Here is an 11,789-nt window from a genome sequence, read left to right on the forward strand (position 1 = left end):
TTAACAGCGTTGAGGGGGAGAGAATATTTAATGTGGAATTCAAATTTAATAGATTTTGGTTTCTGTCAATTACAACAAATTGCGAGTGTAACCTATAACAAGAAATCTTGAAGAATGGAAGAAAGAGCTGAGAAATAGAGGAGTTATCAAAAAATTGAGAGGGAGAGAATATTTATGTGGAATCGTTTTCAAATGAAATTTAAGGTAACTTTAATGGTTTCCTATTTTTATTCTAGCTATTTCTCCCACTCTTCTCTCTTTCTCATCCTCCATCTTCCCTCTTTCTGTTAAATATCTTTACAAGAATCTTACCGATCCCTAAATTAAGTGCACTAGGAAACTGGATGGTATAAAACTACTTTGGAATGGTAATACGGACCTGCCCGCATATGCAAGACACAATGTTGTCCTGTTCATTAGCGAAAGAATTGAGCTCAGCCGCATCAATTTATGTAGATGTATTTTCCAAGTTGCTGTTGATCAGATCAACTCTAGACTGCAACTCATTTCTCTCCAAAAAACTAGGCTGATTCGTCGATGCAAGAAGTCTAGCCCACATCCGATCTGTCAACTTCACTGTGTTTTGCGTCTCTGTCACACGCTGCAACACCAAATATGCCATTTATTACTATATACTTTCTACCTTTTGGTCAATAATAACCATAGACATGCAACAGCAACAACAGAAGGACAAAAATAGCACCCTAACTGGCATACAGATTAAAAGCTATTAGCCTGGTAAATTCTGTTCATGGGCCTGAGAATTCAGTTAGATTGGACATGCGATGTAGTTGTGCTCCATGACTCCATGAGTCTATTTCAGCTCTCTAATCTGTGTAAAGTTATAGCCTTTCACATTTAGTTTTGTTTTTAGTCAAAATAGTCATAGTTCTTTTCCTTTCTCTGTAGGGTGTTGGGTTTAGTTTTTCACGAGTCTATTTCAGCTCTCTAATCTGTGTAAAGTTAGAGCGCGCCTTTCACATTTAGTTTTGTTTTTATTCAAAACAGTCATAGTCCTTTTCTTTTCTGTGTACAGTGTACAGTGTTCGGTTTAGTTTTTTTTTGTACTTGACTCCTTAGTAGGAAAAGTCTACTTTCATGCATACTACCGAAAATTCAAGCAGATTAACTTACTAAACTTTTACGGTTTTTATAATTTCCACGAGGACATAAGATAAGAGAAGGAAAGAAACTATAATCATAAACCAGAGCCGAAATCACCCTGCAGAAACAAACTGAGCAGAAAAAATGCTTACAGAAATTGGAATATAGGCATGTCTGCTGTTAACAGGCCCAACCGTGAAGCCACTGTATCCAGCCATGGCCCCATGAACAGCACTATGAGCCAGAAGAGTGCAGTATATATTGTCTGATGCATTACTTGGAACAGCTCGAATCATATATGTTGGATCTACACATAGAAAAGCATTGTAGGAGCACTATATTAAATACAGAAGTAGCATCCAGAAACTAACTGATATTAAAGGAAACATTAGTAGAGATCACATTCACTGAGATATATAATGAAAAAAGAAAAGAAAAAAGGCGACAGAACACACAAATTAACACTGTTTCAAATATACCTATATATTTCATATTTACCGCCATCTGCTGACCTTTTGTAAAATGATCCTGTGTCAGTAACAAATAATAAAACTGAGTCGGTAGTATTCATAGTATTTATAGGAAAACATTAACTCGCAACACACTTTAAACAAGTCTCCCAAAATGAAAAAACAGGATTGAAGATAGAGTGAGAAGAAGCTCTCTCTGGATTTAATGACAAGCCTCAGAGCAGAGGAAGCCAATACTATCCAGATTTGGGGTCAACAATGATGGAAATAACCTCATGTAATTTTGTGAATCAACTTCCAAAACCACATAAAGTACTTCAATGTATAGAATGGACAAATGCTTCAAATACAATAGTACATGTGATACCCACGTTGACTGTTCCAAAAGCCACACTCATTAAGTCATGAATAAGATGAAATTATGAGGAAAGAATCTACTATACCTTAATCTTTTGGGTTAACCATATACCAACATCTAGTAGCAACTTATTTCCAGATGCATCTTTCTCTCCAGCAGCATGGATTTGCTGGGCAACATACTCCTGCCCGGCTCCTTCTGCTACTACGATAACTATATGTCCATTCTCTTTAAGACGCTGTTCAATAAATTCGAAAAGCCCACCCTGGCCTTCCAAATAGAATGGAGATTCTGGAATCAAGCAACAATCCTGTTACATCCAATCAGCAGTTATGTAGCGACACTTTTAGTTCTTTCCAACCACAACAATTAAACCATAATGCATGTTCTTAGTAGCCATATAACATTTCATTCAATGGAGAATGGATGATAAATATCCTTGAAATGAGGATAGCTCCTTCAACCTTATATCTCTCACATAACAACATAGCTTCAGTTCCATAATTATTCTGCCATTACTTTCGCTATTCATATCTCTTACCATCGAACACACTTTTGGATATGCTCCTCAAATGATATGATATTTTAAAATTTGACAGGTTTTTCCAGAGCCATGGAGATTATAAGGAGGTTAATGTTCTGGAGAAAGGGGACTAAAAGTCTTACCACATCTCGACTTGCCAAAGTTGCATATAATGCAATGAAGCCTACAGGAGAAAAATCGGGAAGTACAGGAAACATGTGTTAGCAACCTTATAGCTACATTGGAATTGCACATGAGTTTATTGATTTTATCATTCAATACACATACCACTGAATCTTCCCATCAGTTTGACAATTCCGATTCCATTTTCCACACTTTCAACCTCCACGTGTGCAGCATTAATAGCCCTCTGAGCTTCTTCAACAGCAGTGTCAAAACCAAAAGACTTGTCTATCACCTAATTCAAAATTCCCAAAATCATACCACTAAATTACTAGACCCGTTGTATCTAAGCTTAAAAGTCTTAGAGAATCCACAAGTAGAAATCCTTTCGGAAGTAATTGGATCTCTTAATCAAAGAGACAAGGGAAAATAAACAGTAAGGTGTTCTATTTAAATTCTATTCCCATAAGATTGTTGGCAAGTTTACAAGTTTTTATTTTAAAACTTAACAGGATTCATCCATATTAAATATAGGTCTCCTGCATATGTGCACAAGAAATTTGTAGTGTACTAGAAATTCATATTGGGATCATGAACCTGCCCAATAAACGCGAGTATTTAACTGAAAAATTTAGAAATGGCATTAAAACTTAACATCACTTGGAGAAATTAGCAGCATTATACTTTAAAACTTAACATCACTTGCAGAAAGGGCATTAAGGTTGATAGAACTTACAGCAATATCATTGTCAATTGTTTTAGGAACCCCAGCAACTGCCACTTGAAGACCACGTTTCTCAACTTCCTTGACAAAATAGGCGAATGTCACAACATGCTATAACAACGAAAATGAATTCAGCTTACAGAAATATTCACCTCATATATTAGAGCTGCTCCTTTTTGGGTGCCATCACCTCCAATTATGTATACCTAAAAGCCAGATTACCAACTTCCTTCCATTAAATTCTTTCTTTGGCAGTTGGTGTACCACTTCCATGAACTATAAGTAATCTGAGCAGTACAAAGTCCCAAACAAATGAGAAACAGGAGAATATATGATAATTCTACCTGATTTATTCCCCGGTCCTGTATGTTATCAACTATCTTGTTGGTATCATGACCTCCTCGTGAAGTGCAGAGAAAGGTGCCACCCCGCTTATGGATATCATTGACAACTTTAGGTGTCAACTTTAATGTATTTTTAGAATAAAAGCCTCTATATCCTCCCTGCAAGTTTTCAACGGTAGCAAGGGAATGTTATAATTCTTGAATTGTAACTCTTTACTCTAAAGAATATAGTATCCAGATACTAACAATTATACCAAGAAAAGGAAAAGAGAGTTAGTTTTCCTTCAGGTTGCCAACATCAACATGAAACAGAAAGGCTACAACAAACTTTTCATATCCTTTCACAGCAAAAATTGTACAGAGCTGGAGACAGTGTAAACAAAACTAACCTCAATTCCAAGTATATCCTCAACACCATACATGTAGCTCAAGCCACATACTATCTCTCGAATCACAGTATTGATCCCCGGGCATAAACCCCCACATGTCACTATACAAGCACGCACTTCCTCCGACTTGAAATAAACCTAGCATTCCAAAGATCATGTCACTATGCTTTCCATTCTCCCTACACACAATGTAATTCAGAGGAAAATTGTACCTTTTCCCGAGGCCCTGCACGTCGAAAATGTACCCCTCTAGGACCATCATCTTGAACAACAACCTGAAAACAGTGTATGATACAGTCATTTGTATACTTAAAGCTTAGCAATAAGGATTCTTGTATTTTGGAAGCACGAAAAAGGATTGCTTACTTTCTGCGCAACCGCATCCGCAGGGCTCACAAAAGTTTTCCTAGCAATACAAATATAGAGCATTTTGTATAATCACTGAAATTGAAGTTTCCAACGGCCAAAAAAATAAAAAATAAATAAACAAACAGAATAAGCAAACTTTTACTTGACAACTGCATAAGCTTGGCTCTGTTGCAATGGATTCGGATATGACTGAAAAGGAAGAAGAAGAAGAAGATAGCATTCATTAAAATTAAACTTCATAACTAAATGAGTACAGAAATTATGAAAAATTGAAGATTACCGGCAAGTTTGGGAGGAAATCGGTCAAGTGAGGAACGTCTTCGAGGACGAAGCCGTCGTCCTGCGGCTGATGATTCGAGCTCTGAGATCGGATAGGCCGGTTTTGGCGGGAAAGAGACGGAACGAGGAAGGTTCTGGATTTGAGGCTCGGACGGCGGAGGTTACGGGGCGAAATTGAAGCTTGGGATTTGGAGCCGAGTCGGCGGCGAGGCGAAGGTAGGAGAAGAGAGGAAGACGATAAAGAAATGGTGGAATCCATTTGGAAATTCTCAGGGGGAGTTACAGTGAAAATGGAGAACAGCTGGGAAATGGCGAGCCTTGGGAGTCCCTATTGGTTCGTTAACGGCGTTTTGACTTCAAGAAGGCAGGAGAAGATGTAGTGAGGACACTTGGCTGGTCAAAGTAAACCGCCACGTAGCTTGTTTTGGAGAATTCCTGTTTGGATTTTCTTCTTATTGCATAAATTACTATTAGGCACCAGTTTTCTTTTCTAATTATAGAGAAACCCCTTAAATCCTGTAAGTCTAAAGTAAGTTATAGACTTACAGTTACCCACCGAAGTTTTTGAAAGACGGTAAGAGACGGTAAACCTGATGACCGGAAAGAAATGCACAATTTTATTAGCTGAATCTAGTTATCTCTTATGGTCTCTTAAACTATGTCTTAAACAAGTGGGACTGCCAATTAGGCTATTAGCTTTAGAAAGTTTTGAGATAGTTTCTCCGTTTACGGGACTAAGAGGTTCACTCTAGCACTACTCGGAAAACACATATATAAAACTAATTTCATCTTAATAATGTTGCGTTCAAAATACAATACAAACAGTAACGAATAAATTAAATTTCTGTTGACTGCCTGCTGCTTCCTTGAACACATTTTTTGTGTAAGGCTCTCTGGTAGCGAGATCATACGTGCAGGCCCAGCTTGTACTGAGACGATGGATGTAGTCTAGTGGTACAGAAATCATAGATTTCTCAACAGCATAAGCTCGAGTGTAGCATTGAACAACAGAACCTGGTTCCAATGACATTTCTTCGAGTTATTATTAGATTTTAATGGAGGAAATGATCAATCATATGACGTATAACATCTTCGCCTTCTTTATGTGCAGTTTGATCTTTTACCTGCAAAATGTTCAGTGGAAAGTCATTTCTTTAGTATGGTCGGGCTGGTGGGTGTGTGAAGATATGTGTGTACAGAGAGCAAGATAGAGAGACCTGAATGACACTATGAGCAGCAAATCTCTGTTTGCTGCAGTGGAAACTAACATCTACTTTTTCCCATGACACACGAGATAGGCCCGTCACTAGCTCCCCTGCACAATGAGTCCCCAATTAACAATACTGTATAGTTGAGCACAAACTTTATATACTGGACTCTGGAGAAAACATAGGCAGTAAGGCATCAGCAAATTAAAGGACGTAGAACATCTGATCAACAATAAAAATGAAGAACATAGAAATTGACTACAAACCTTCAAGCTGGTCACAGTCATTGCCTTCTGCTGAAGTGGGCTCACACTGCTCAGCATCATAGGCCTTGCAGTGCTCTTCATAAACTATATGTGGATATTTTTCATCAACAGTATCCTCCCACTAATAAGCAGAAACCAATGTTCATTATATGACAACCAGTAGAATCTGAATTAGAGTACAGAACTTGTGCAGAAGCAATACCTTCGGCAGTTCACAAGTACGTCTAATGCATGATGTTCTCCAGCCGACAATATCTTTAGAATACTCGTTATTGAAAACAAATGGTTGATAAAACTGGTAATTCCGCATTAGTAGAAGCTATATTGCTCATAAAAAAAGGATACGGTCATAGCCCACGTTTGAATATGCCACCCTACGTCTGAAACTACGCAATGCCGACCTGTCAAAGGAAGAAAGCTCATTCCATGAGTAATCAGATACATTCTCTAAAAACGTAGAATCTCATGATCCCATTTGTAATATACAATTGTAGATGTGAGTAACATACATGAAATAACAGCCATCATAATCTTCTATCATTCGTTTAAGCAGTGGAGGCTTGCCATCGTCATCGTCATTAAGAAACAGATGCCTACCTGTTCTCCTAAATATCAAATGGATAACTGCACTAGCAAGTTTTTCGAAGGCAGGTACGCCAAAAAGAAATGGCACCTACAAAAGTGTGAAATAATTATTAAGTAAAGTGGACTGCACATACTTACCAACTGGGTTACAATTAAACATCATAAAATAAGAACAGCCCAACATTTTTCACTGCTGCCATAACTAAATTTTCCTCTTCTTAAATCAACAGAATCAGCCAAATTAGAGAGTTCTTCAGTTGCCTGCTAAATTTAGTATACCAAAAACCATCTAATCAATAGAAGCCAAGAGCCAGCTCAAATGTTCTTTCAATCTGTTTTTGTGAGGTTATAATTTCTATTTTCCACAAACAAGCCAAGAAACACCCACAAATAGTAACGTCTTCTTGCAAGTCCCTTGTCAACAGTACAATTTGATTTCTTCTCCTTCCATTTTTTTTTTTGGAGGACGAAGCAATCAGATTTTTTTTTTTTTGGACTGCAATTAGGGTGTTAAAATAGATAACCTTCAGGAAATTTACATACATTCTGAATGAACAAGTGGAAAAGGCAATTACAGTACCTGCTTGTTACCCCTTGAACCAAGATGAGGTGTAGCAACAGTGATGAAATTCATAGGCTCCAAGCCACATATTGTACTCCTTGAATCCTCTTCACAGCCATTAGGATGTGAATTTTCCATATTTTCTCCCTTAGCAGGTCTATATAGTCTCCCAATTGCATATCTTGCCACTAACCCTCCAACAGAATGTGCAACGAATGAGATCTTACGTAAATTTGGCTTTCTTTGAACCAGTTCGACAACCTAAAATTAAGTTATATGATCAACAACGATACAGAGCAAACAGCAGATCATTCATTTTGAAGAATGAGGTACGTATAGTTTATCCAATGTGTGTGTGTATTAGGAGGACAGAAAAAGTAGAACCTCTCCTGCCAAGCGCTCTCCCATTACATCCACACCATCCAGAGTCAGCGTAGAGGTATTCCGTTCACTACCTGAAGACCAATTTCAACAACTTAGTTTGTCTACAACAATATCAAATAAACCACACAGAAGTATTAACATTGTCCAAATTTCACTTATAAAATTATAAGCAATTGCTAAGAAGTTGATGCAATTGAAAATATAAGAAACAAGCAAGGAAATTAGATTCCCAAAAACACGAACTTTGGGTTTAATCCCTACTCCTACAGTAATGCGAATGGGAAATTAATAATAACCACAAAGGGAAAACTACAAAGTCAATTTGCAAGAGCTTGTCCAGTGACTCCAATCCAAACAAGCAGCAGGATGATAATAAGGATGGGCCCACATTTTAAACCAATCTTTCCTTCTATGTAGAGTAACAATAAGTGGCAAGCAAAATTTCAATAATATACTTTGGGAGGAAATAAACAAAAACTTGACTTTACGGATCACTCCTTATATCATAATAACATCAGTAACAGAACGAGATACACACAACAATTTCAGGACTAGGAAGGATAGCAGGTATCACAACTGAATGCGCATTAAAAGAGAATGGTCCTTACAATGAACAAGAACTTTGTCGGGGAGCAATTTAACAAACTGCTCTGCTCCAAACTTCCAATCTGAGGTACTGCATTAGCCAATACACAACATTATCAATATTTCGCAGATGAAAAACTTCCAACACTAAAAAGTAAACGAGTTTAATATAACACATGGCTTGAAGTGTACTATTTAAAGAATTATTTTAAAGTAAAGATATCAAAGCAGATAACTTCCCGAAATCCGGAACGAACAGCTAAACAGAATTTTGTACTTTTGCCCAAAAAGAAAATACAAAAATTAGTTAAGTATATAAAACAACAATTATGCAACAAGAACAAAGTTAAGGACAAAATTATGGAAAAGATTCACCAAAATAATGAAAAATTAAAGTAACAACTCTCGATCAGATTACTGAAAACTTGAATTGTGCCTCATTAACCAGAACCACCGTCTATATTCCTCGAAAAGCAGAAATCTACCTTATGAATTCCAACAAATTGAAGCCAAATAGTGCCATAGCAGTACAGATTCAACTTTCTTAGAACGAAAATCATGAAATTGAATAATTCGCGATGAAATTGAAACGCGTTTTTAAGGCTGACCTTCCCATAATCCCATGGACCATGACGACGAGATGGTCAGCGGATGAAGAATCGGATTCCTTAGCACTCCAGACGTCGCGACTGCCATTAACCGACTCCGACGAGCAAACTCCGTTCTCCTTGACGACGCCGTTTTCCATTGGTTGCTGTGATTGCTATAGCGGTTGTTCGGCTACGCGCATTGAGCGAGAGTTATAGGGAGTCGGAGAGAATCGAAACGATCGGCGACGGAGGAGAAAAAGTGGGGGAGATAAATGGAAGAAGAGAAAGGCCGGTGTAGAGAGTTAGTTGTTGCGAGACTGTTGTGATATGAAGGAAAAATTATGAAGAAACCTGGGAATGAAGGAAACTAAATAATTTCCTAAAAAGAAAATAAATTACAAATTATTATTTTTTTTTCTTTTCAGAAGAGTAATAAATAAAATTACTGTTGCTGTTAAATGGGAGAAATTACTATATAAAAAAGAAGGAGGAGAAATTACGCATTGACATTTTGTTGGGGCTTTTGTTTGGTGAGTGCGCTACTGAGAAGAGTTATTTAGCAGTTTCATTTCTAGTCATGACCAAATTTACACTTGTCATACTAAGAAAATTATATTCTATCGGGTTGGCCGTTTACGATTATTTTGTTAAACACCATAAATCTTTTAGTTATAAGTGAGACTCTATAACTCGAATTATCTCAACAATGTATTTCGTTTTCAAAAAGTATGGACTCATATATAGCATGCAATGCAGTGATGATCACTAGGTGACTGAGAATTTTGTAGTCACCACCATTTGATTTAATATCTAGGCTTGAGTTCAAAATAATGAATTATAAGTAATTTATTCTCAAATTTTGAAATTAAATCTAACGGTGGGTGACCACAAAATATGTAATTAATAAGTTATGAATGACATGTGAACCTTACTAATTGTGTAATGTATCGCAAGTTAGTATTTATGAGTCCTATTTATTATAAAATAGAGAAGAATTGAAAAAAAAGAAAAGCTATTTGCTTTAATAATGCAAGGAAGTAGTTGCTTTAATAATGTTTTTGGATAGAAGTGGTTAGTTATTTTACTTTGGAAGAGAGGCGGTTTGTTTTGTTTTTTATTTTTTGCGAAAGAGGCAGTTTGTTTTGTTGAGTTGTGAATCCATGACAATGAATGAGATCACAGTATGAAGTGTTAAGAAAAAATGATGAAGAAACCTTAGAATGAAGGAAAGTAAATAATTTCCTAAAGGAAAAAAAACTAACAAAAATACTTATTGTGGAGTTTAATGGAAGAAATTACGAATTGACATTTTGTTGAGGCTTTTGTATGGTGAGAATGTTATTGGAAAATATTATTTAGCAGTCCTGTTTTCAGTCATGGCCAAATTTACACTTATGGATAGGATTTTTTATTTTTATTTTGTACCACTTATCGAGCATGACGATGAAATTATTTTCTATCACATTGTCTATCCATGATCAATTTTTAAGTGGCACAACTTTTTTAATTACAAGTGAAACTCTGAAATTTTGGTTATCTCAACATGGTACTTCGTTTACGAAATATGAATGCATATGTAGTGGGCAATGTACTGCCAGTTTTTTTCTATTTTATTTTATAAGCAAAGATAAACAAAAATAAAAGAATTAAAAAATTAAATATGAGAGTCTCTCAGATAACCTGATCCTGATGGGTCAAATATAAATGCATTTATGACATTAAGCAGAAGCCTATTTTCTTAAGTTTACTCATTCGGTAGAGAGTTATCCATATCGGCTGAAATGAGATCCATGAGGCCTATTTTTAATTTGTATAAAAATCTACAATTTTGTTACTTTTCTAATAAATTAGAAAGAATAATGAAAAAAATGCTATTTGCTTTAATAATGCAAAAAAGTGGTTAGTTATTCAAGCTTGGATTAGAAGAGGCGGTTTGTTTTGTTGGTCGACATTTCCTCTTTTATAAAAAAGATTAGTGGATGAGACGTGAATCCATGACAAAATGATGAGATCATAATGTGAAGCGTTAAGATGAGGAAACGTGTTGCCTTCTGCGGTACTGGTCGGTAACATAACGCGGGTGACGCAAACTTGCAAAGCCAGCTACCTATATATCCAAAAAAAAAAAAAAAAGGAAAAAGCCAGCTACCTCGATGATTTGCACAATTAGATTTCAGCCAAGTGTCACATTTTCATTAGAAATAAAGCAGCAACAGATCTCTCTCCTCATGTGCCATATTTTTTGGGTCAATTTTACCCTTTGTCCCTCCTCATGTGCTGAAATTTCTTCGGCCTATTCCCTCTTCTCTCTCTCTTCCTACCCAGACCAAAATTCTCAGCAAATTTTCAATTTGTGTTTCATCTTTCCTTGCTTTCTCTCTTCTAATTTTGTGCCTTCTCTTTAAGCAAGAAGAACCCAATCGTATTTCATCTTTCCTAAATCCCAAATTTCAATTTTTGCAATGCTCTCTTTGAATTTTCAGATCCCCATAGAGGTGGTGATGACGGCGCTCACGGAGGTCATTTCCCTTCTCCGACCATGGAAGTTGGGTCGTTGACAGGCTTCTGGGGCGCCGAAGCGGGATGGTGGGTCCATGAGATTGCCAGGCGGGTTTGGATGGCTGCGAGGCGGTGGGGAAGGAGGAGGTTTTGTGCTTTTGGTCGTTGCGTTATCTGGGGTGGTTAGATCCAAGACCCAGATCGGAATTAATTCATGGTGGAATGCTTTGGATCAAAAATGGAAGTCGGAGGGAGTGGTGGAGGAGGCAGAGTTGGCTGTGAGACATAGGGTAAAACTGACCCCCGAAAATGCAGATGAGGAGAGAGAAGTGTGTTGACTGAGTTATTCCTTTGTCAAATGAAAAAGTGACAGATGGCCGTGTGTATGTAGCATTCCCCTTAGAAGGGTCTAATGGTCTAGCTCTGT

General features: G+C 37.0%; 2 protein-coding genes across 5 annotated transcripts; both read right to left on the reverse strand.

Annotated features, from left to right (window-relative positions):
- Positions 1 to 143: 143 nt before the first annotated feature.
- Positions 144 to 5,065, reverse strand: LOC112194105 (ATP-dependent 6-phosphofructokinase 4, chloroplastic). The gene is made up of 14 exons (XM_024334385.2): positions 4,685 to 5,065; positions 4,547 to 4,593; positions 4,402 to 4,441; positions 4,248 to 4,310; positions 4,036 to 4,173; positions 3,647 to 3,805; positions 3,455 to 3,508; positions 3,315 to 3,383; positions 2,744 to 2,873; positions 2,599 to 2,639; positions 2,018 to 2,242; positions 1,584 to 1,632; positions 1,257 to 1,411; positions 144 to 601 (listed from the first exon to the last, which is right to left on the reverse strand). Exons 1-14 carry the CDS (start codon positions 4,940 to 4,942, stop codon positions 449 to 451), a joined length of 1,581 nt encoding a protein of 526 aa, XP_024190153.1. The 5' UTR covers positions 4,943 to 5,065; the 3' UTR covers positions 144 to 448.
- Positions 5,066 to 5,453: 388 nt separating this feature from the next.
- Positions 5,454 to 9,213, reverse strand: LOC112194206 (lipid droplet phospholipase 1). Of its 4 annotated transcripts, none has more exons than XM_040511453.1 (10): positions 8,882 to 9,213; positions 8,297 to 8,364; positions 7,689 to 7,759; positions 7,323 to 7,565; positions 6,667 to 6,830; positions 6,503 to 6,558; positions 6,360 to 6,412; positions 6,158 to 6,278; positions 5,901 to 5,998; positions 5,454 to 5,697 (listed from the first exon to the last, which is right to left on the reverse strand). In XM_040511453.1, the coding sequence occupies exons 1-10, from the start codon at positions 9,019 to 9,021 to the stop codon at positions 5,647 to 5,649; spliced, it is 1,065 nt and encodes a 354-aa protein (XP_040367387.1). In that variant the 5' UTR covers positions 9,022 to 9,213; the 3' UTR covers positions 5,454 to 5,646. The 4 variants fall into 4 exon arrangements, with proteins under 4 accessions (XP_040367387.1, XP_040367385.1, XP_024190245.1 ...); XM_040511451.1 differs by having other exon boundaries at positions 5,808 to 5,998; XM_024334477.2 differs by having other exon boundaries at positions 5,454 to 5,807; positions 8,882 to 9,212.
- Between the last annotated feature and the right edge of the window lie 2,576 nt (positions 9,214 to 11,789).

This window comes from Rosa chinensis, chromosome 1, assembly GCF_002994745.2.
Source record: "Rosa chinensis cultivar Old Blush chromosome 1, RchiOBHm-V2, whole genome shotgun sequence".
Classification (NCBI taxonomy): Eukaryota; Viridiplantae; Streptophyta; class Magnoliopsida; order Rosales; family Rosaceae; genus Rosa; species Rosa chinensis.

What these genes read in the sequence shown, in the direction of transcription:
- LOC112194206 (XM_024334477.2), bottom strand. Translation starts at nt 9,021, where the DNA reads ATGGAAAACGGCGTCGTCAAGGAGAACGGAGTTTGCTCGTCGGAGTCG. An exon ending in GTTCAAGGGGTAACAAGCAG is followed by an intron (nt 6,831 to 7,322) that starts GTACTGTAATTG and finishes ACACTTTTGTAG; the next exon opens with GTGCCATTTCTTTTTGGCGT. An exon ending in GTACTTGTGAACTGCCGAAG is followed by an intron (nt 6,279 to 6,359) that starts GTATTGCTTCTG and finishes TCTGCTTATTAG; the next exon opens with TGGGAGGATACTGTTGATGA.
- LOC112194105 (XM_024334385.2), bottom strand. Translation starts at nt 4,942, where the DNA reads ATGGATTCCACCATTTCTTTATCGTCTTCCTCTCTTCTCCTACCTTCG. An exon ending in ACTGATGGGAAGATTCAGTG is followed by an intron (nt 2,640 to 2,743) that starts GTATGTGTATTG and finishes TTTCTCCTGTAG; the next exon opens with GCTTCATTGCATTATATGCA. An exon ending in ATGCCTATATTCCAATTTCT is followed by an intron (nt 602 to 1,256) that starts GTAAGCATTTTT and finishes TTGGTGTTGCAG; the next exon opens with CGTGTGACAGAGACGCAAAA.